This window comes from Pangasianodon hypophthalmus, chromosome 26, assembly GCF_027358585.1.
Source record: "Pangasianodon hypophthalmus isolate fPanHyp1 chromosome 26, fPanHyp1.pri, whole genome shotgun sequence".
In the NCBI taxonomy this organism is placed as follows: Eukaryota; Metazoa; Chordata; class Actinopteri; order Siluriformes; family Pangasiidae; genus Pangasianodon; species Pangasianodon hypophthalmus.
In genome coordinates, this window is record NC_069735.1 from 13,609,308 (window position 1) to 13,634,236 (window position 24,929).

The following is a 24,929-nucleotide window of genomic DNA, read 5'->3' on the forward strand; positions in this document are numbered from 1 at the left end:
GGGTGGTACCATCAAGGGTATATGTTGTGTATCTACTAGTAAGGTACATTTACTAGTAAGGTACATGGTCCCTGGAGGACTAGTAGTTAGGCCACGGTGCTCCCACCGCTGCGACCCGGGCTCGATGCCCGGCCAGGGAACCAACCCCAGTGCAACAGTGCGCTCTCAGTGCTGGTCCCAAGCCTGGATAAAATTGGGGAGGGTTGTGTCAGGAAGGGCATCTGGTATAAAAACTGTGCCAAATCAAATATGCGGACCAATGGTACACTGTAACTGCTCCCTAATGGAAGCAGCTGAAAGAGGAACAACTAGGTAAGGTACATGTGGTCATGTAGTTATTCAGCTTTTAGACTATAGCTTTAAATGTATACTATATGGCCAAAATTATGCAGACACCTGACCATCACACCCTTATGTGCTTGTTGAACATCCCATTCCAGATTTATTCCCCCTTTGCAGTTATAATAACCTCCAGGCTTCTGGGAAGGCTTTCCATTGGATTTTGGAATGTTGCTTTGCCCATTCTGCCACAAGAGCATTAGTGAAGTCAGGCACTGATGTCAGGTGAGAAGGTCTGACTCACGGTCAGCATTCCAGTTCATCCCAGAGGTGTTCAGTGGGGTTGAAGTCAGGGCTCTCGAGTTCTTCCACTCCAACCTGGGCAAAACATTTCTTCATGGGGCTCGCTTTGTGCACAGGGGTATTGTCATGCTGGAACAGGTTTGGGCCTCTTAGTTCCAGTGAAGGAAAATTGTAAAGCTACAGCATCCAAAGACATTCTGTACAATTGTGTGCTTCCAACTTTGTGGCAACAGTTTGGGGAAGAACCACAAATGGGTGTGATGGTCAGGTGTGCACATACTTTTGGCCATATAGTGTACATCAGTGGCCCAATAAACATAAAAAACACGTACCCTTGGCAGTATCATCCCAAAGTAACCTTACCTTGTACCTGATATCTGATAGTGTAGATGTAGGGCTCCTCAGCTCCTGATTTGTGAGGTAAAGGTGTCACTAAAGAGTGAATTAGGATAGAATGTGATTGATGTCAGCAGTTTTACCTCAGCATCATTTAGCAACGCCTTTCACAGGAGAGACACGCGAGCTCTCTCTCTCTCTCTCTCTCTCTCTCTCTCTCTCTCTCTCTCTCCTCACGCGCTCTCACTTTGCGCGCCAAAATCCAGTCAGTGTCGAGTCCGCGCGCTCACGGAATGCTCACATCTCGCGCGCCCACGGTGGAGACGCCATTCTCTCTCTCTCTCTCTCTCTCTCTCTCTCTCTCTCTCTCTCTCTCTCTCTCTCTCTCTGACAGAACCGAGCTGCTGACAGGAATTCCTCAGACAGACCGAAATCACGTAAGTCTTTTCCTCAAAACGATTCCGTGAGAGAATTTTTCAGCACTTGTAGGTATGGAGATGATTTATGTCGCAGCTCAATTAACAGGATATAAAAGTTGTGCCTGTAGAAATGTTTTATATAGCCATATGTGTGCATATTCTGAGGTGTATGCACATATAACGGTTATGTTATTAACATATACAGCTGACTTTCCACACAGAAATGTGATAGTACCCTTATATGTTATATATAAACAATTACAGGACCAAATATAGTGAAACAAATGATAGCTTACCAAGTGAAAAATATCTTAAATTATGGGCAAATTTATCTCCTGTTTCTTACAGAGTTAATTAGCCTGGTGTTACATTTCAAGCTTTACATTTCTTTAATCTATTGTCAGATAATTCTGCTTCTTTCTGGAAATAAATGATCGTTTCAAGCTTGAAATGAGTAAAAATGTCAAGAAATGGGTTTAATAATCATATATTTGGTTTATTGTAATCTTATAATAGGAAATTCTTGATACATTTGACTAGATTTAAGGTATTTTCACTTGTTAAGAGTAATTTTTGCAGTGTATATAACATATATTATAGTTTATATGATGATATGATGGTTTAGTGATTGGATGTTGAATTAAAATGAAAACATATTACTAGACATTTACATATATACACATGCACACACACACACACATAGGCATATACACACACGCACTATATATATCAACACGTATAGAAATTTGACATGGATGGAGTTTGAATGAGAATAAAAAGTACGGCCATGTGGTTAACATACAGTTTCCTTATATGTTTTATAGATAGGTATATAGGACCATACATAAGCATACGCATATGGATGGATTTTTAAATGAAACTAAAAGGTATGACTGGCCATTTCCATAATCTGCAGATACAAATGAAAGCAATTAACTGATGTATAAATGATAAATGGATGATACATACAGTTTGTGGATGATAAATGGATGAATGCAATTATCGATTACATGCATTACTCATTATTACACTTCTTCGGATGCTTAAGAGTTCTGCTTGAATACATTTCTAATAGATTGTAGGATTGTCCATTGTAGATTTAACCATTTTTTCGAAGAGTCTGTGTTACTTTATACTTTTTATTTATTAGCTGATGAGTTGATGTATTGCATATCGTATCTTACCTTGATGTTAGATTAATCAAATCTACCACAATTAAATTCTGAGCAGAGAACATGCTGTTGTAGATTGTAGATATTAGTTACAGAGCTTAAATTGATGCCACCCATATAAAAATATTGGCCAATCATACTTTTTTTATTTTAAATGAAATTTCAACAATTACACCATCATATAAACTATATATATATATATATATATATATATATATATATATATATATATATATATATATTGATGTACAGTATAGTTATATAAGTTGGCATATATGCAACATGTCCATATGGGATAGAAGTGATGAAAATGATGTAAATCCTAAGTTATGGTCATGTGCTATCTACCAGATCACCCCTATGTGAAACTTTTGAGCAATGTGTTAGACAATGCTCGAGGACTGCCATCAGCAAAACACTAATTGAGGGAATTTTTTTTTAGAAGAACGTTTTTCATCGCTCCAGGACAGGTCCAGACACATGGAGAATCGATGCTAAGGCACATTGAAGCTGTTCTGGAGGCTTGTAGTGGCACGACAACTTACTAAGACACTGTATGTTGGTTTTTCCTTTAATTTAATTTAAAACCACCGATAGTGAAGTGAATAACATTGATTATCTCGTTACAATGGCACCTCTCAAGGGGTGGGATATATTAGGCAGCAAGTAAACAGTCTGTTCTCAATGTTGATGTGTTGGAAGAAGGAAAAATGGGCAAATGTAAGGATCTGAGCGACTTTGACAAGGGTCAAATTGTGATGGCTAGATGACTGGATCAGTGCATCTCCAAAACAGATGCAATCTCCAAAACAGGTCCAATCCCAAAGAAGAGCTACTGTAGCAAAAATTGCTGAAAAAGTTAATGCTGGCTATGATAGTAAGGTGTCAAAACACACAGTGCATCGCAGCTTGCTGCGTATGGGTCTGTGTAGTCAGAGACCGATCAGAGTGCCCATGCTGACCCCTGTCCACTGCTGAAAGCACCTACAATGGGCACGTGAGCATCAGAACTGGACCATGGAGCAATGGAAGAAGGTGGCCTGGTCTGTTTTCTTTTACATCATGTGGACGGCCGGGTGCGTGTGCATCGCTTACCTGGGGAGGAGACGGCACCAGGATGCACTATGGGAAGAAGGCAAGCCGGCGGAGGCAGTGTGATTCTTTGGGCAATGTTCTGCTGGGAAACAATGGGTTCTGGCTTTCATGTGGATGTTATTTTGACACGGACCACCTACCAAACATTGTTACAGACCAAGTACACCCCTTCATGGCAACGGTATTCCCTAATGGCAGTGGCCTCATTCAGCAGGAGAATGCGCCCTGCCACACTGCAAAAATTGTTCAGGAATGGTTTGAGGAACATGACATAGAATTCATGGTGTTGACTTGGCCTCCAAATTCCCCAGATCTTAGTCTGATTGAGCATCTGTGGTATGTGCTGGATTCATGGAGGCCCCCACCTCTCAACTTACAGGACTTACAAGATCTGCTGCTAATGTCTTGGTTCCAGATACCACAGCACACTTTCAGTATATAAAGTGAATTTGTTGTTCATTTAAACCATTCATGTATGCTATGCAATTCCAAAATAATACTTCACACTTCAATCGAAATAATTGCAAACTAGCACAATTCATACTGTTTCTATCTTTTTTGGTGAATTTTTTAATATACTCTCCTCCTTTGATTTGTTCCTCTGGGGAGACCGTTCGATGATTTATGTAGAACCCCAGAACAGAACAGTTTTTCACTCAGAAATGGCCCCTTTAGAGAGCTGCAACCGCTATCCATCTAATGAACTCCTGAAGAACCCTCAGAGTAGAATAATCTGCTGTACATCATTGCTAAACATGCCCAGGATGTACCTTAATTTTACTGTGTGCCCTTACAACATGCTAGATCTTTTGATTCTACCATTCCCATTAATAACTGGGAGAATGTGCACAGATCTTTTGCCCTTTTAGCTGCAGAAATCTTACAATTACATCTAAATATACTCTATGAGCTCCCCATCGCGGACCACACACTCATTTAAAAGCTCACAAAAAGACATCAGTTGAGTCATGAGAGTGGAGAGTCGCCTGAAGTCAGCATCCATGAATTTCAATCACGGCTGATAATGTAGAATTAGTTTGCTACTGCCTCACACCGACACATAATTGAACATTAATAAGCTAAAATGTAGGGTTTCCTGCTGACTCCACAGTCTCACTCATAGCCTCTGAACTTATTAGGCTGCAAACTTCATGAAGATGAAACAAACCAGATTTACTTGCCCCCCTTATTTATGTTGAGCATGTAATAGCCTAACAAGCGATTCAGGATTTTTTTAAATTCCCAGTGGAGAGATTAGCCCAGGGCATGTAATTCAAACACACTGCAAAATGTAGGGTGTTAATGTAGGTTTGTCTTGGTAATGTATCTCACATTGCGTTGCAAATCAAACTTCCCACAAACAATAATTTCATATGGTGTTTTAATTATAGCTAATGATGATAGCTGATTAAAAGATGTAAGTTAATTAGCGTATTATGTGAGGAACGACACACGGTGAGGGTGTGCCGTTATAGGAATATAATTAACGGTGGGGTGGTGTGATGCAGCTCTGAAGTTGATTAATAACAGCATGCCCCAAAGTCTTTTATTCCTCTTATACCACAGCAATTTGCCACTGCTAAGGATTACTTCTTTATTAAAAAACAATGTGCTATTCTTTTTATCCCTTTATAGTTATGTTAATGTTTGTCCCTCACCAGCGTCTCTTGCTCCTTTGTCTTAAAGTTAGGAAATACAGCTTGCACATGAAGTCCTCCATCTGTTTGAAAACTTAAAGTTACAGCTTTACCCCAGACTGTTACAAATATTGACACTAGAGACTCCTTCCAAAAATTGCTATATAAACATCTCATCACAGAAGACTTCACCATATCAACACATATGTGTTTATTTGGTGCATCTGCTGTACAAGTCCCTTACAAGTGCAAGTTGTTACTATAGAAACGATATTGTATTAGAACAAGCTCATTAGTCTAAAACTGCAAACATATTATGCAGAAGCTTCAGTGAATTTTTCATTAACTACGCTGAAATTATTAGAAAAGCAATGTAGTCACAAGGGTGAAGAATGTAATTTTGGACCCGCTGATGGATTCTAGTTGTTCTTTATTTTGGGTTATGAAAACACATTTTACACAAAAGTACATGCTGGAATACTAATACCTTCCTAACAAAACACCTAACGCCTGACTGCTGTGCTATCGACGTCGAGCAGTGTATTTTGTTTACACAAGCTAATTCACTAAATATGGAACTAGGAGGTATAAGCATTCTTGAATAATTAAAAAGAAATCAGTCGAAGAATGCAAAAAAAAAGTCTTTATACGAAGAACTTCTTGATCAAACCCATTGTTAAGGTGCATAGTCTCACAGTTAACAGCACATTTTACTTAAAGTTCCTCTCATTTCAAAATAAGGCCAGTGATTCTGCAGAGTCACGGATGATCTTCAGGCTTCTATACAGTCAACTTCAGAATTATTGGCACCCTCCATGAATAGGATCAATTATCTGTCTTTCTTTTCTTTTCTTATCAATATTTTTCTCAGAGAGAGTAATATAAAAACTTTATATAAATATTTCTAGAATGGCAATTTGATTGAATTTATTTAAAATATTGTTTGGGTGAAGCAGAAATCCACAGATGTTTTGGGTGAAAATGCCATTATTTTCTTTATGAGAATCAGAAAAACATTCGCATAAGCAAAGATTAAGGCAATTTTAATGAAAAAAAGCACCAAGACTGATGAGACAGCTCTCTTTTCAGACCAAAATTAATATTTCTTTGACTATATAAATTATACATTAGTCATTAATCATTCAAGAATCATAATCACAAAATTTGGCAGACATATGAATCAAAAGAGAGACTTGATATTGTGAAATTGTGCTTCAGAGGCCCCCCAGTGAAATATGTGTTTAATTGCTGTATTATGATGATGAATATGTGTGAATATTCCAAATTAAAAGGCCCACTTGTTAAACATATTTATTAAAGACAAGATTAAGTATATGTAACTTGAGTTAGCCCCAAAGTCTCTCAAATGACCTTGTGGCCATTCAAAGGAAAGGCACTCACCCAAAATGTCAAAACTGCATTTTGACTCTGAATGTAATGTAATTTTCATGGATTGACTACATTGCTGTTAGCTAAAAAACAAAAATAAAATTATTTGAAATATTTTTTCAAAATGAAAGAATAAGAGAAACTCAGGAACCCTCCTGAGGGAAATAAGAGACTTGGTGAGTATGTACTGTTAAGGAATCTTTCATTTGTATTCACATATAGCTCTGAGACAGTGTTTTATTCCAAACCTTAAAACTGTGTAACAAACTACAGAATCGAACCCCCGGACAGGAATTTTTAGTTGCACATTTAGTTGCAGTCCTGGTGTTGAAAAAACAAAGGTGTCCTGGTTTGCATTTTTCACACTTTTACAGTTTTGTGTGTAAACATACATAGATCAGCCATAACATTAAAACCACCTGCCTAATACTTTGTAGGTCCCACTTGTGTTGCCAAAACAGCTCTGACCCATCAAGGCATGGACTCCACAAAACCTCTGAAGGTGTGCTGTGGTATCTGGCACCAAGACGTTAGCAGTAGATCCTTTAAGCCCTGTAAGTTGCGAGATGGGTCCTCCATGGGTCAGACTCGTTTGTCCAGCACATCCCACAGACGCTTGATTGGATTGAGATCTGGATATTTGGAGGCCAAATTCACACCTTGAACTCTTTGTCATGTTCCTCAAACCATTCCTGAACAGTTTTTGCAGTGTGGCAGGGAGCATTATCCTCCTGAATGAGGCCACTGCCATTAGGGAATACCTTTGCCATGAAGGGGTGTACTTGGTATGCAACAATGTTTAGGTAGGTAGTATGTGTCAAAATAACATCCACATGAATGCCAGAACCAAGGTTTCCCAGCAGAACATTGCCCAAAGAATCACACTGCCTCTGCCTGCTTGCCTTCGTCCCATAGTGCATCTTGGTGCCTTCCACATGATGTCAAAGAAAACATGATTCATCAGCCCAGGCCACCTTCTTTCATTGCTCCATGGTCCAGTTCTGATGCTCACATGCCCACCGTAGGCAGTTTTGGCGGTGGACAGGGGTCAGCATGGGCACTCTGCCTGATCTGTGGCTACACAGCACCATATGCACCAAGCTGCAATGTACTGTGTGTTTTGACACCTTTCTATCATTTGTGCTACAGTAGCTCTTCTGTGGGATTGGACCATACGGGCTAGCCTTCGCTCTCCAAGTGCATCCGTTTAGGACATGCTCTGACCCTGTTGTCTAGCCATCACAATTTGGCCCGTGTCAAAGTTGCTGAGATCCTTATATTTGCCCAGTTTTCCTGCTTCCAACACATCAACAGACTGTTTACTTGCTGCCTAATATATCCCACCCCTTGAGAGGTGCCACTGTAATGAGATAATCAGTGTTATTCACTTCACCGTCAGTGATTTTAATGTTATGGCTGATCGGTGTATAATTCAGAGGAATACAGAACACTGCAAAATATACAATTTTTACAAAATCATTAAACCATATTGCATTATGTGCATGAACTATTTATGCAGTGGCCCACATCTGGCCAAGAAACCACAGAGCAGATGTTTAATTATTTATAATGCCCTTTAAAAAAGGACATGATTATTATATGCTTCACCCAAAAGAGATTCAAACACCCTCAAGTTAAAAACCACCATTCTGCACTTTAACCTCATATTCACTGAAATACAGAGCCAGAGGTATACAAATCATAAATTCATTAGCTGGGGCACCAGGGAAACAAATGCTTTAATGTTCTACCCGTGTGCTCTTGTGTTTGCCTGGAAACCTAACTGACTAGACAAATGGTAGCTAATATAATGTAATAAAGCAGGCGAGCTAGTTAGTTGGCTAAGTTCATTAGTACAGACACAAACAAGTATATAAATTCCTGCGTAGGAGATGGCTGCATTGACAGTTATAATTTTATTAGAAAGTGCACCCTCAACAAAAAGTCAGCAAGTCATTATTTCTGTTGTTTTCTGAAAGTCACTAGCAAGTACAGATGTTTGTTTCTTTCTTTGGTTGTTGAACAAGAAAAGAAAAATACTTGTCCAGACTACCAGGTATTTATTTATTTGTTTGTTTGTTTGTTTGTTTAAATCTTGTCCCGTGTTAATGATTTGTCCGTCCCTGAAAGACAAGTCAAAAAAAGAAAATGTCAAATCACTAATGGCTTACACACTACAATTTTTGTCACATTTAACATGTGATAACTTTAGGGCTTCGTTATAGATGCAAATTGCTGAAATTTGACAACCCATTAAGGAAGGGTTTTCATCTAGACTCCGATTTAAGCTAGGAGGTTAAAGACCTGATCTCTGGTGTAGTAACAAGAAATGGCACGTTAAGCTCTAAATCTCCTCGTAAATTGACTGTAATACCCACAAAAAAATGAGGTTTATGCCCGGATTGGCGGCACACTCTTTCTCACATGGGTGATGTGAATGAAGAAGTTCGGGGAAGCACATTAAGAGCACATGGCTCAGTTACTGACAACAGATAACAGCCTTGAGCTGTGGAGGATGATGGATTAGCTTCCCTCTACCCGGTAGAAAACTGCTGGCAATACGTCTCCGTAGTTCTTCTCACAAGGTTGCAGTCACACGACATGACTCAACTGTTAGACGTCCTTTTGTGAAAGCTTGCGATGACAGTGATCTAACTAGAAGCATTCTAGACTATTTGTATCTCTGCTATAGTGTGTGCTCTATGGCATATTTCCACACACCTACTTATCTTATCGTTTACTGAATGTTACTTATTAGTCATGTAAAGTGCCTTCTGTGCTGGATACCCCATGATAAACAAAGCAATTACTCCAGAAGCACTCTTCACACATTCACACATATTGAGTGCTAAACCAGGCAGGTGTCTGTAGTGCAAAGGCATGTTGTATTCTTGACGTTTGATCTTTGATTGGCAGATGAGCGCTGCACTCTGTTCCCACCCCCGTTCTCTTAAGACAATAACCTCTCCCACACATCTACTCAGAGTGCATATGCACATCTCTGTGCTGTGCAGGCTTTATTCAATGATTCTTCCGACCTCTTTCATTCAATATATAGGGAATGGACTTTTCCTTTAAACATTCCTTGCAGCTACGAAAGAGAGAAATCCATATAAGGACTCTTCTACTACAGAAAACTGGAAATATGCTTTTTCCATCAGCCATTGGTTCAGTGATAGACATTTCAGTTGTATGATTTTGGGTAACTGCTCAATGTTGGAACAACTATGGATGCACTGATTTTTTTCCACTTCATCAGGAACAACATATGAATACTGAGTAGGATGTCCCCTATGCAGAACAACCTCAGTTCTTCATGGCCTGGATTCCACTAGGTGTTTGTGATTCTGGTCCATGTTGACGTGTTTGCATCACATAAATTGCTTCAGATTTGTCAGCTGCACAATTCAGCGAATCTCCTGTTCTACTGCATCCCAAAGGTGCTTTAATGGATTAAAATCTGGTGATTGGCCACTAAAGTACACTAAAGTACACTGAACTCATTGTCATGTTCAGGGACCCAGTTTGAGATTACCTGTGCTTTGTGACATGGAGCATTATCATGCTGGAAGTAGCCATTAGAAGATGGGTAAATTGTAGCCTTAAAGGGATGCACGTAGTCAGCAACAATACTCAGATGGGCTCTGGCATTCAAACGATGCTTGATTGGTGTTAAGTGGCCCAGTGTGTGCCAAGAAAACATTGCCCATCACCACCATCCTGAACTCTTGAGGCTGGTTGGGTCCATGGATTCACTCCAAATTCTGACCCTACCATCTGCATGTTGCAGCAGAAATCAAGATTCATCAGACCTGGCAACATTTTTCCAATTTTCAACTGAGGCTATGCCCCTTGTACCCCACTGTAGCCTGTTCTTGGCTAACAGGAATGGAACCCAATGTGATCTTCTGCTGTTGTAGCCAATCCCCCTCAAGATTTGATGTATTGTGTGTTCTGAGATGGTTTTCTGCTCACCATGGGTGTAAAGAGTGGTTTTTAGAGTTAAAGTAGCCTTCCTGTCAGCTCAAACCAGTCTGGCCATTCTCCTCAGACCCCTCTCATCAACAAGGTGTTTCCACTACCATTCTCAGTAAACTCTAGTGACTGTTGTGTGAAAATCCCAGGAGATCAGTAGTTTAAGAAATACTCACACTAAAACGTCTGGCACCAACAACCATGCCATGGTCAAAATCACTGAGATCACATTTTTTTGTCTATAATGATGTCTGAAAACATTAACTGAAGCTCTGAACCTTATTCTGCATGATTTTATGCATTAGGTTGCCGCGACATGGTTGGCTGATTGGATAATTGCAAGTGTAAATGCAAATTGCAAACGCAAGTGCTTTGACACAAATCATCTCAAGCATTGAACTTACTTTCAGCTAACTGGTTGTCGTGGAGGGGATTTAAAACAGAACCTCCTTCGATTTTGAAGGTGAAGGATGAGAGCCAATTTGATCCGGTTCCAACTTTTAGGGAGGAAAAGCTGATCCTGATGCAGGGCTCTTAGTCTGATGGGTATGTGATATGGTTGCATAATTAGAGTGAATCCAAAAACGTGTGGTATGTGGGGTTTTTTTTTTGTTTTGTTTTTAGTAGTAAATACCATAGAACACTACAATTAGGGAAATACACTGACACTTGAAATATGTTCTAGCAAAGCCTACATAAATACAACACAATATATTTCAAGTACAACCACAAAATGACTAATGTTTAATTTCTAATATATAGATTTTTCAGAGATGAGATATACAGCGAGGGCAGGATTTAAGTATGTTCCGGTGTTGTTTATAGTGCAATACAGAGGATAAATCAGAATATTTTATTTACCAGGGATTCATCACTGGCAAAGATGCTGTTAAGGTGCCTTCTGCTTCTGAATTTGATGGAAAGTTTCCCAGAGACTGATAATCCTGCTGAGGCAACACTTTACCCAAGATATTTATTGAGGTCTTCAATCAGAGGCAGTGGCAGATGATGATTTTTTTCCCTCTGTGATCTGTGAAAATGCAGCGGTCTCTTCCTGGAGAATGATGTTGACATGTACCAGACATTAAGAGAAGATATGATGGAACTGTAAATGATAGACTCAAAGTCACCCTTTTGCTAGGGTGATTTCACAGTGTACTGGGTATTTGTTGTAGGCAGAATGATTGATTAAGTTGCACGGATGTTGTGCCCTTAGAAGGCAAATAAGTGAATTAATGTAATGATATTGGAATGTGTCTAGGCAACTGTACTCAAAGAAATTATTTTGCAGACTTTCATAAATTCTTTGCACTCAAAGAACTGCTTTAAACAGTATTACTGCTTGTCACTGCAGTGGTATTCTCTGTTTTTCATACGGATCTTTCACCTAATCTGAGCTTCAGACACTCCACACATTGAATGCAGAGTCTCATAATTTTTGTACACTTTTCTGGCAACAAGCCTCAGGATCTTGAAGGTAGCCATCTGATAGCTGTAACACAAACAAATTGTGTTGAGTTGTGTTTGAAGCAGTCAGTGGTAAGTAAACTAGGTAGTCTTGTGTGTTTGCCAACAGGCTATGGGAAGACGTCTGTGTTTGTTCTGCCATTTTAGTGAAATTGTCTCTTTCTGTGAAAGTAGACTGTTCTTGGCCGCATCTAGATATTCTCTTATTATAGTTAATTATATCATAGAAACTCATTTTAGCTAAAATAGTGATACCTCAAAAATAAATAAATCAATAAATAAAACCAAAAAACCCCCTCTATACAGATTTATTTGATGAATGCATTTTTATGGATTAATCAAACCAGGCTAATTATTTAAATGTGTACATATGCAGCATCCAGCGTCAGAAAAGAGAAAGCACATGCTTACAGAGCTGTGAAAACACAAGTTTCCTGTTAGTGGATTCCTGCATTTTGTCACATATGCAGGTGAAATGCGGTTAATAGAATGAGCATTTAATTGTAGCTTCACTCCACTGCTGCCAGGCTGCTGAAAGCTTGCAGCTTTCCACCAGCCCAAAACCCAAAGGACCTCTTTCCTCAGTGTGACTGATCCTTAGTCACTCGCACATCTGGCAGATTGTTTCTGAAAGTGTTCAAACCCCCACCCTACCACACTCCCCATTTGTTATTTTCTTTCCATGACAGCCATCGACAAAAAGAGTAGCCTGACCTCCCTGAGCCAGTAATATAAAGTGTGTTTGTTTGAAGAGATGAAAATAGGCAGCGCTCAAACCAAAGTTATGATGAAAAAAAAAATCCACCATTGAGACGTGTATAGCTCAGAATATGGGATGCAGATCTGATACAAAATTTAGATCAACTTGAAATAAACATATAGAGAATCATTTAGCTGAGAAATGTATTGAGTAAGCATTTTGATTTACTTAACTTCTCGATTCTTTATTATGTATAAAATATAGACTTTTCAGATCTACAAGAGTTTTATTTCTGGACACAATTTTTATTTTACATTAGTTTTGTTCAGCTTTTATTTATTTGAGATGAAGGCCAAAACATTGATGCAGTCAGCATGCACAGAGAGCACTCATAACAGCGGACAGTAACAGTAGTGAATACACCACGGTATTATAAGTGCTCTCTGATTGAAAAAATAATTTGCTTAGGAAGAAAGTCAAGCAGCAAATAAAAGGTGAAGGCTCAGGTCTATTTATTTATTCACTAAGACTCTTTGCAGTTACCTTCAATCATACAGCTCTCCTTGAGCACAGGATGTCTGACAGACTGCACAGCCAGGGATTTAAAAATCTTGGATGAAAATTGGGTTCTCAGCTGTGCCATTTAAGAGTGAGGATAAAGGAACATATTGGTGAGAGATACGCAGTCCCACCTCTGTGCAAACCCATAGAATGCAGGAATGAGAAAAGTAATTATGAAACATCTGCTCTTTTGATAAGACATGAAAATGCTTTTTTTCCTTCGGGGTCATCATTTACACAATGAAATATTCGAGCAAAATATCTGGAATTACAATTCAACATTCACAAATAAAATCCTGTTTATGGCTTCCAGTGGACTTTCTGGTCAGCCGTGCAGCACTTTTCAAAGTTGTCAGTCTTACATTTGTGAAATGTAGCCCTGTTTCATACACATTGAAGATTAGCTTTTTCACTTAGGTCTTGTACGTTCTTTAAATGACAGGTACAACAAAGCATTACACCAGCACTAAAAAGTGCAGGAATAGAAGCTAAAAATTGGCACTCATAGCTGAGTAGTTATTGTTCTGGTGACAAAAAGGTTGTGAGTTTAGGGGCTGCAATCATCCAGCCTCTCAGAGTAGGAAATTAATCATGAATTTCAAAGTGTTGTAATTTTGGGTTTTGGCTCTTACACCTACAAATAAATGCAATTTATTGAGATTCCTAATGCATAAGAGTGCTCATACTGTATCTCTGCAAAAATATAGATGTGTCCTGGTGAGTTAGGAGTTGATGAAATGATAGCAGTACATTTCAGAAATGGACAAAATGTTCCAGACTGTCTAAATGATATTATACGGTTTTACCAACCATTTAGATTACACAACTCTCATTACGAGTCTAGTGTGTGACATCATTTTACACACTGTCAAAAATGCCACAGTGCATTTTTTTTATGAGCAGGAAAGATGCAACGATGTAGCAGTGATGATTTGTGATCACTGTTTGTGTAGAGTTATGTGTTGGTTTCCTACAGGTTCTCTAGGTTCTCTGGTCTCCTCCCACCACCCACAGACATTCAGGCAGGTGGACTGGCTACTCTAAATTGTTATGCGCCCCTCCAGGGCATAGTTCTGTCTCACACTCAATGTTCCCGAGACCCACCGCGACCCTGACCAGGATAAAGAGGTTACCGATGATGAATAAAAGCTATAGCTCATCAGATCAAACAAACACTGTTAGCACTTACAGCATTGTTTATTCACACATTTATTCCCCTTTCATTCAGCAGGAAATAATAAACAATATGTCTTTTTGCATGTTACCTTGCCAAGGCTTATCCTAGTAACTGAAGGAGACACAAGAAAATGAATAACCGTAAAAAAGAAAATGAACAATCGTATGTGATGATGGACATATAAGGATGTGATGATGGACAGATAAGGACAATGATTGACAGGGAAAACTGTGTATGATATAAACAATAAAAATCGAGAAAAAAAATATTACAAGTATACAGTGTTTATACAAATATCCTCAGTAGGCAGAGAATGTCAAAACAACTGCTCAATTACAGCATCATACTGTAGTTAAACAAATTTCATTCATAAATGTCAATCCTATGCATCTCTGAAAGTAAGTCTAAATAGTGTAATAATATAACTCATTTAACACTACTGTGAGCTGTGGGTAATTTTAACAGGAAAAACAATTTGAACATGAGTCATACTGAGAGGTTTGATAAATATGATCTTATATCAGAACTTCCAAAGAGATTTGTTTCTTTAAACAAGACCCTCAACCTTCAGTTGCTCACATTTTTGCTTTGCTTGGATTGAATTCTGTCTCACTTGTGAGTCACTTGGGGGCATCAGCTGAATTAATACACATCAATTTATCATTTGGAGTCGTCTCTCAGAGGCACAGAAATTAGCAGCGTAATTAACAGGATGGCACACTAATGTGATCTAACTGGCATGGATTAGCATCAAGAGAGACAGGTTTTTCCATCCATCCCTGTTGCTCTGCTTCGTGTCATTCAGTAAAGCACGTGAACACTGACATGGGTTGTCATGATAACAGCATTTTGACTTTGATACCAATTATAGCATCACAATTCCTGATAAAACATCAGTACTATGGCAAAAGAAAAAACTATTTGTGCAGTTTGACTTATCCAGACGCGTAATACAACAGCAACGTTGTGTTAGCAGGTTTAAATTAGGACATATTGGTATTAAATTTTCATACTGTATTTTAAATAAGGACTGAACTTTTGATATTTTGTGCTACACTAACAGAAACATTAGTGACAAGACAAAGACAAGTCAAGACATAGTTAGTCTAGCTCTGGATGTTTTTTGTTATTAATGTCAATGGGGAGATTACATATTTCATCATGGTGCATATGGCTGAGGGTCAGGAAAGGCCAGTGAATTCAGGTTGAGTCCTTGGTGGAGATAGTCCTCACTGCAGAACCAGGAGGTAGAGCTGGACCTGATCCAACTCCTCCTGTAACCCAGCTCTTGAGGTGTTGTACAACTTGGAACAATATACTTATGCAACCTGAAACACAATGCGTTGCCTTCACCCCCTGGACTATTGGGTCGACTCCGCCCGGGTCTGACTCCATCTTCTGGACTTTAGGCTTGATGCCATCCAGGTAGGAGGAGCTCAATCAGGTCTGACTCCACCCCCTGGAATTTTAGCTCCACTCCATCCAGGTAGGAGGAGCTGGATTTGGTTTTACTCCACCCCCTGGTCTTTTAGTTCACTTGGCTTTGCCTGGGGAGTCTGGAAACAGAGAAACAAACAAGAATTGATTCACAATTTTACTGGCAACCAGCGCATCAATCTTCTGTGTTTTCACCCCCGGCAAGTAACTCTCTTGTGCAGCAGCTGAGTATCCTGGTAGCCAGGACAGTGCTTCTTGTGATTAGTACCTCAGGCGCATGTGTTAATATTATTGTTTTGTGTGCTAGCCATGGTGCTGAATTGTACATGGAGTTCTTGTACTAGTTTGTATCCTAATATATTCTGTTTCTGCAGTGCCAAAATTTCTCGAGGAGTGGTTTTGATTGACAGAGCAGCAGTCACATCTATAAATGGTGCACTTTTATGAATTTGTATGATTGAGCTTCGGTTCCACCAAAACTGACACAGAGCAATAAACTCTCCAAGGTTTATTTCAAGTTTGGCAAAAAGCCCAAAAATGTTATTTTGAGTACATTTTCAGAGTCAACTGAGCCATGCCAGTGCTTGGAAAGGAGAGGTAGAAACTTTGAAGTTGTAAGAGGCTTAAATATTTGAGGCTCCTGTGCCTGTGAGAGAAAGTAAACCACAGAGCAAGAGAAGAGACAAGTAATACAGCATGCTGAAAATAGTTTCTGCTGAAGGTTATGACTTAAAAAGCGCATTATATCGTGTGTTACGTGGAACAGGAGACCTGGGATGTCATGCTGCACCAGAACGGCTTATGAGGTGTAAAAACATTCTGTAGTTTAAAACATAACAGCAGTTTAGTGTAGGAGTGAAAGCTTGTTTGAACATACAGTACTAAACATGTAAGAGTGACCAATAATTTGGTATGACCAATAATGGGAGCTTTATTATCTGTTAGCAGTACATTGTTAGAACAGATAACCTTGGTTACTGTTATGTAGATTGAAACAACCAATACAAGAATGTAACAAAGTAAAAAACAATGGCTCTATTATGTTGTGAGCGCTAACATGGTTTATGTACCAATGGGCATGGTCTCTTCCGGGATGACTCCACCCCATTCACAGGGCACAACGGCTCACTGAATGGTTTGATGAGGTTGAAAATGGTGTAAATCATATGCAATGGCCTTCACAGTAACCAGATCTGAACCCAGTTGAACACCTATGTGAGATTTTGGAGCAATGTGTTAGACAGTGACACCATCATCAGAACACCAACTGAGGGAATATTTTTCGGAAGAACAGCGTTCATTACTCCAGTACAGTGCGGCAGACTTGTAGAATCGATGCCAAGGCGCCATGAAGCTATTCTGGAGGTTTGTGATGGCACGACACCTTACTATGACACTTTATGTTGGTTTTCCTTTAATTTGTCACCCATCTGTAACTTGCACGTAAACACAGGATGCAACATGTCTTAGAACAAGCTGCCACCTTGCCTGTAACATTTCTATAACTTGGCAAAAGAAGCTCACAGCACAGTGTTTCACTCACAAAGAGAAAGTCAGTGCACTCTGAGCTCTGATAACAGTGTTGTTATTGAAAATGGGAAAAGAGAGTTTGTGCATCCTTGGTTACAGTATAAACTTTACACTTCTGTAACTTGTGAGTCACAGAGGTATGTGTCTTTTGGCCAAGAATCAGAATCAGTATATGCAGCAGGAGAGGGAAAAAAACAACAACATGACACTGTAATCCCTAATCTTTGCAAGATCAAACTCCCAGAAAATACATAAAGCACACAGCTCAGAGCTGAGGGGTCTACAGTCTTATTCGCAGAGGGATAATGTGGATGCAGACTTTTGTTCCCACCAAACAAAAGAGACATAACTTGATTTCATAGGGTCTTCAAATGAACATTAGGTGTAGCTCCTAATAAAAACCTTAGGAGCAATACTAGTTCTTTCGATTTCTATACTGACTGGGATACAACAGTTCTCTTATGAAAAAATTATATACACTTCATATACACTATATGGTCAAAGGTATGTGGAAACCTGACCATCACACCCATATGTGGGTTTTTCCCAATCTGTCGTCACAGAGTTGTCTAGAATGTATTTGTATCCTGTAGCATTACAATTTCCCTTCATTTGAACTAAGAGACCCAAACCTGTTCCAGCATGACAAATGAGCATCATAAAAACATAGTTTGCCAAAGTTGGAATGGAAGAACTCGGAGCCCTGACCTCAACTCCACTAAACACCTTTGGGATGAACTGGAACACTGACTGCGCCTCAGGCCTCCTCATCTGACATCAGCTCTCAACTTCACTAATGATCTTGTGGTTGAATGAGCACAAATCCCCAGAGCCATGCTCCAAAATCTAATGGAAAGCCTTCCCAGAAGAGTGAAGGCCATCTCTATATCAGTGCCCATGGTTTTGGAAGGGAATGTTTAACAAGCACATACTGTATGAGTATAATACTCAGGGGTCCACATACAGTACTTTTGGCCATATAGTGTGTTTGTTTCATGTGTGATTATACATGATTTCATGTGAAAGGTGTTTGAAGGAGCATTTCAACATGAAATGTGAATGTGACGTGAATTCAAGTGATATGTGAATAATGTGATCACCTGTGAAAAAGAAAACCACATGCTCTACATATCTGTGCAACATCAATGGGAAAGATATGGTATACACGTGTGAGCATTGTGTGGACTTTCTGTAATGGAAGACACAGGTTAAGCAAGCTACAAACAAGCAAACTCATGATCAAGTGAATACAATGTCACATCTGCACCCGAGTAACAGAAGACATCATCTGGGTTTGCACAGGTGATAGAAAGTCTTAAAAACACCTAATTTTAAATGTACATTTTTAAGGTTTGAAGTGCTTCATTTTGAAAAACCAGGAAATGTGAATTAAATTAAGAATTGTATATTAATAATTTCACACTTCTCCTTGTGTGTGTATAGTGCGTGCCCACCGATCCTGCCAAAAAAGCTTTACTGACAGAGTTAGACTTTAGCAACTTTAATTGGCCAAAAAAGGAAAGTCACAGGTTACAGTGGGGGCTAAGTGCGCTTTTCGTAAGCATGTTGCAAGAAGAAATCCATATTTATAATTTGACATTTATAATTTGTCCCAAATACACTACAAATACTCTACAAATTATGCCAAACAAACTGAAAGTTCATTTAAGATCAACTAACTAGCTGTTATTGTTTCTAAGCATCAAGAATCAGGACATCATTCAACTTCTAATTTCTACTGCCTTTTTTGAACCGTTTATGTCAAAGTCAGTATACTTACTCAATATACAATATAGTAATTCTGAATATCCACCTTGGATGCTGCTGAAAATGCTACAGGCTGCATGAACCCTGAGAGTAGTTTCAGTACATACGTGAATCACTTCAGACTCTAATTTTCTGCACTGTTTAAATCCCTTGTAAGTTCATTCACTGCAAATTCTTGCTAAGCCTTTTGTTTAGAAGTCTGAGTGTTTGCTCTCTGTTCCATGTACTCCTGGTTTACAATCCATCATTTGTTTTTCACCCTTGTCTTCCTAGATTTCCTGGTGTTCTGGTAATCTACCATCTTCCCTTCTTGTATTCTTGATTTTGCCTTTGTGACCAGGACTTAAACCTGCATTTGAATCCATCCTAACTTGCTGGTTAACAATTTCTTCACCCTCCTATTTTTTGATATATAAAAAACAGGCCCTGTATTAAGTTGTAGAATTGCTGTCTGCATAATTTTCTTACTAAACTGTCAGCCATGTTAAGACCCATCCAAAATAATGGAATCCTTATAATTCGTTATAATCTGTAAACACCTATTTGATGATAGTTTTTATTTTGTTATTTTTAGTTTTGGGTGCTTGAGGCACCATGTGAAATCCAATAATGCATTGAAGTCATGCTCTAAAGCGGTTACTGAACACGAGTGAACTATTGAATAAAAACCACACGTCAGTAGATCAAGCAAACAAACACGGATAGTGCTTACCTCACATCATTCATACATTTATTTCTCTATACCAGGTATTAATGAATGAATGAATGTAACATTCAAATCAATTTTTTATTGACATATACAGTTTTCCTCACTGATTACTTGGTTGGATGAATTCTAACAATTGTTTGGGATGTACTCAAGGATTTGATCTTTATTCTCATGCGCTTCATCAAAGTGCCTTGATAAAGCAGGATATTGAGAGAAATACATAAGCTTACATAAATGGCCTTGATACATTTTGTAATACTAGTTTTACAACAAGTGAAACTTTGAATTAATACAATAGTAACTAGTAAGCACTGAGCCTGTTCAGTCTTTATCTAACATTTTATGAAGGTTAATGTGGGAGTGGAAGATTCAGTTGTCTTCAAACACATCGTGCATTGAGCTTTGTTCCAAGTGGGGCAATGTGCATTTGACAGAATGACTCAGTGCTGTAAAGGCTGCAGTGGCTTTTCCCTGAAAGATATTACACTTTTTGTAGTAGGAAATATGAGCCACTGTGTTTACTGTGTAGGGTTATAAATGAACAAAAATTATATTTTGTCATTTTGACAAACTCAACATCACTGTCATCTGAAAGGAAATGAAAATATTCATTAAACTTTATTACAATAATGTGTCTAAAGATCAGAAGACAGTGCATTTTTTAGTCAATCTGGACTGCATGAAAATTAAAATGGAGAAAATATTTCATGCTATTTAACATCCCAGTTATTTGTCACAACAAATTGTCAACAGTGAACCATTAAAGGGCTCCTTTAAAGATGTGTGTCTGCTATTTATTACAAAATAATTCACCACTAATGTTGATTTACATTTTCTTTCTCAATAAGAATGTCATTTGTTCAGAAAACCCACTATAGTGTCTGTGCTAAAATATTTTTCAGCAAAATCATTTGTACAGTATTTATTTATTTGTTTGTTTATATTCTCTTCCTCAGGTTCCCCCAGTTAAAATTCATTCTAAACCATGGATCCGGTAAACTGCTCCTCAATGGAGCTGTCTGATGATGTGGATACTGGGACCAGTGGCAGTAAAATTGCCCTCTGCCTGATGCTCTCCGTCCTAGCTGTGGCCACCACGGTCATCAATTCACTGGTGATAACAGCCATTCTGGTCACTCGCAAGCTCCATCAGCCAGCTAACTATTTGATTTGCTCGTTGGCCCTCACTGATCTCCTGGTGGCCGCACTCGTAATGCCAGTCAGCATCGTCTACATAGCGGAAGAGACGTGGGTGCTGGGGCCAGCCATGTGCCACCTGTGGCTGGGCGTGGACGTTACCTGCTGCACCTGCTCCATTCTGCACCTGGCTGCCATCGCCCATGACCGCTACCGTGCCATCACAGACGCTGTGGCATACTCGCAAAAACGCACATCTCAGAGAGCAGCTGTGACCATCGTAGTGGTCTGGGTGCTTTCTGTACTTGTCTCGCTCCCCCCTCTCATGTGGAGGAAGATGCCTGAAGAAAGCAGGCAACATGGAATCATGGAGTGCATGATGGAGCACGACCATGTCGCCTTTACTGTCTACTCAACTTTCGGCGCGTTTTACATCCCGCTTGTCCTCATACTGGTGCTCTACTACAAGATCTACCGTGCGGCACAAACACTGCGCAACCGGCGAGGCAGCAGCCGACTGGTGAAGCAGACGGTCAATAGTGTCATTGTGAGTTCAGACAGGGAAGCTCCACCACTCAGTCCAGACACGCTCAGCCCCACCGAGAAATCCTTTTCAGAGCCATCGACAGATGGAGAGCGTGTCAGGATCACTCCCACCACGGGCAGGGTGTTCAAGAACCGACGGAATCCCGCCGCCAGGGAGAGACGAGCAGCCCTCACTCTCGGCCTCATTCTCGGGGCCTTTGTGATCTGCTGGCTGCCTTTCTTTCTCAAAGAGGTCATCGTGAACACATGCCCTTCTTGCAGTACGTCGGCTCTGCTTGCAGACTTCCTCACCTGGCTGGGCTATCTGAATTCTCTCATCAACCCACTTATATACACCATCTTCAACGAGGACTTTAAAAAAGCCTTTCAGAAACTCATCCCTTTGTGTTGTACCCAGTACAGGTGAACTGTACAAGACTGTTGAGAAGGGTAACAGACTTTACACAGTTAAAATAATGTTAAGAATCATCAAATACTTAATATAAAACATACACCAGTAGTTGGACAATCTTTTTTTTAAAACCAAAACAGCATAAAACTTTCTTGGAGCTTTGACCAAAACAAATTTGAATAATGGAAAATTGCAGTTGTTGCCTCAACAGTACACCAGTGACAGAAGATAATGGTTGCCACATGTATTGAGTAGACTGAAGAGGTGCCAAGAGACTTTATGGCTATTTCTGAGATCACCTTTCTTTAGATCTTTTTGTAATAAGTTTAAATCTTAATTTCAGCCTCAACTCCCTTTCCTCCCCCAAGGCAATTTTCATGATTTCAACATTCTATCATAACCTGACATGCTCCCTCTCACAAGTCATTTTCCAAAGCTACTTGGAATATGCAACCAGGTTCACATTCAAACATATTGGTACAATGTGCATGACATTTCCATTTTAGCTTAATAAAACTGGCCAGTACTTCACATTGTTTATCCTTTCCTCCAGACCCTTTGGGATTATCCAAAGCACCATTCAGATAATAGTGTCTGTTGCAATGCAAGCAAACAACTTACTGGTAATTCTTCAGCTGGTATACATGATCATACTGTATATTGCTCATTTTTCATTTCTTTTTGGTTATCATGTAAACACCCAGGCACAGGTTATCTGCAGTTGTATTCAAACTCCTTTATTTTACATTATTAGTTTTCCTTCCCAATTTCATTTGAGGAAATTGCTCAAAAAGCAATATACCAGGATGTATGTGTGTTTCAGTATGCAGAGTTTCACCCACTTAAATAAAGGGTAGGTGGTGCCTCAAAAGGGGACATCTGAGCACAACACCACCATCTACTGGATTAAAAAGTCAGTCATGGCTGCTACCACAGCGAACAAGATAAAACAGTTTTATTTACAGAAATAAAAATCATACACTTATTTAAAAAGACATGACAGATCAGCGATGAGCATAATCTCAGACATAAGCAGCACGCTCTCTACTGGTTTGAGATGCTGGTTTGTAGTGGCCCATTTGCTTTCCTCTACTGCTGGGCCAAGAGGTGCACAGAAGCCCTCCGCCAATCACCATGAGCACAGCAGCCCCCCAACAGATAAAGATGGATGCCCCCAGCTCCCTCTTTTGTGACTGGGCCACCAACGGATTGTAGAAGTCTCTGATCACTGCGTTTGCCATCCAGCTGGGCGGCACGAGACTCAGAAGCCCTGCGATGAGAAAGAAAACCCCAGCTGCTGTAGCCACCCTGGCCTTGGCAGTGCTTTGGTCCAAGCAGTTTGTGCACTTGCCTCCAGCTATGCTAGCAAGTATGGCCACCAGGGCGACCAATGGAGCGATGACGAGAATGGCCCGAGAGGCTTGAAGGTCTGAAGACAGAGCCAGCATAGAGTCATAAACCTTGCACTGCATTTGGCCAGTGCTCTGCACCACACAGGTCATCCACAAACCCTCCCAGACGACCTGTGCCGTCACAATGTTGTTGCCGATGAAAGCAGTCACGCGCCATAGTGGGAGAGCGCAGGCCAAGATGGTTCCCAGCCAGCCCAGCACCCCCAGTGTGGTACCAAGCATCTGTAGCCCTGCAGACATGGCAGCTTTTGGGCAGAGATGGATTCAATCTGGAAGAGAAGGACACAAGAGACCAGAAGTGAATAAGATAATGCCAAATTGGTATTCCTTCCAAATGGAACACAGGATACAAGAGCTATTGCTCCAGGCCATTAGATAGTACACTTCAGAGGGACTAAACAGGTCAGATTTAGATACAAACACAATGGGAAGGATTAATGAGCTTCATCTTCATCCAAACTGCTTAAGAGGAATTGAGGTTTGAGCTTTCTTGATTTGGTTGGGGGGTATCCTTGCTCATTTCATTCACCAAATAAAAACCAAGCTATTTAGAAAGAAGTGCTTCTTTGTATGCTGATAAAGGAAGATATTAAATGTTTGCCACTTTAACAGCAATTATTCTCAACACAGCTCCTGAGATGCATTACCATATTGGGGTGGTAATGGGTTAGTTTTACAATGGAGAAATATCATTAAACTTTCAAAATATACCACCTTGTCATACACAGGTAAAAATCTGGAAACATACACAGGAAATCTGATCCAAGGCAACACTTCACTTTCTTCAAACTTAATTTCATCATTAACTACATTGCTACCATAAAACAACATTTGAAAACCAAATCTGAAACAAAAAGAAGCTTCCAAAAGAAACAAAATGATAAGCAGTGTTGAACTATAAACTCATTAACACTAACACTTAATGAAAGAAATAAATATTTTTAAATCTATGAAGGCAACAGCTCACCTGGAAGCTTTGACGCGTTTGCAATAGAAATAAAAACCAGCAAATAAAATCATAAGAAAAGCCTTAGGGGACCAAAAAGCTGCTGTTCCTGAAGGTAAGCACTAAACTAACACCATTAGCACACTAAACCCACAATACACAAAACTTGCGTCCTGCTGTCACAGCTTTTATAGGTCCATTGACTCCTCATGCTAATTTCTCATCACTGATTGGTTAATATACAAACTTAATTAAGTCACGTGATGACTACAATAGTCACGTGATACGGAAGCCCCCTGTGAGTGAATGAAATGGAGGAAAAGTGAATTGAATATAGTTTACATGCTGTGTAATATGTAACGTTACATAATTAAAATCATTAAAAATATTTGAATAGGTTAATGATAACGTGTCGGTCAAAAAAAATTATGTTTTCTTAATACATATTTTTATTTTGTCTTTAAGACCCAGACTACTTGAGCCAATTATATGAGTATGTATTTTAACATTACATTATTGTAATTAAAATTACAAATTTTTGGTC

The 24,929-nt window shown here is 39.5% G+C and overlaps 2 protein-coding genes across 2 annotated transcripts; one reads left to right on the forward strand and one right to left on the reverse strand.

Moving 5' to 3' along the window:
* Positions 1-1,184: 1,184 nt before the first annotated feature.
* On the forward strand, positions 1,185-22,558 carry htr1fb (5-hydroxytryptamine (serotonin) receptor 1Fb). The gene is made up of 3 exons (XM_026932112.3): positions 1,185-1,355; positions 2,952-3,063; positions 20,910-22,558. Exon 3 carries the CDS (start codon positions 20,939-20,941, stop codon positions 22,040-22,042), a length of 1,104 nt encoding a protein of 367 aa, XP_026787913.2. The 5' UTR covers positions 1,185-1,355; positions 2,952-3,063; positions 20,910-20,938; the 3' UTR covers positions 22,043-22,558.
* A 407-nt stretch (positions 22,559-22,965) lies between these two features.
* Positions 22,966-24,600, reverse strand: cldng (claudin g). Its single transcript, XM_026931655.3, has 2 exons — positions 24,407-24,600; positions 22,966-23,708 (listed from the first exon to the last, which is right to left on the reverse strand). The coding sequence occupies exon 2, from the start codon at positions 23,677-23,679 to the stop codon at positions 23,050-23,052; it is 630 nt and encodes a 209-aa protein (XP_026787456.1). The 5' UTR covers positions 23,680-23,708; positions 24,407-24,600; the 3' UTR covers positions 22,966-23,049.
* Positions 24,601-24,929: the final 329 nt, after the last annotated feature.

What these genes read in the sequence shown, in the direction of transcription:
- cldng (XM_026931655.3), bottom strand. Translation starts at nt 23,679, where the DNA reads ATGTCTGCAGGGCTACAGATGCTTGGTACCACACTGGGGGTGCTGGGC.
- htr1fb (XM_026932112.3), top strand. Translation starts at nt 20,939, where the DNA reads ATGGATCCGGTAAACTGCTCCTCAATGGAGCTGTCTGATGATGTGGAT.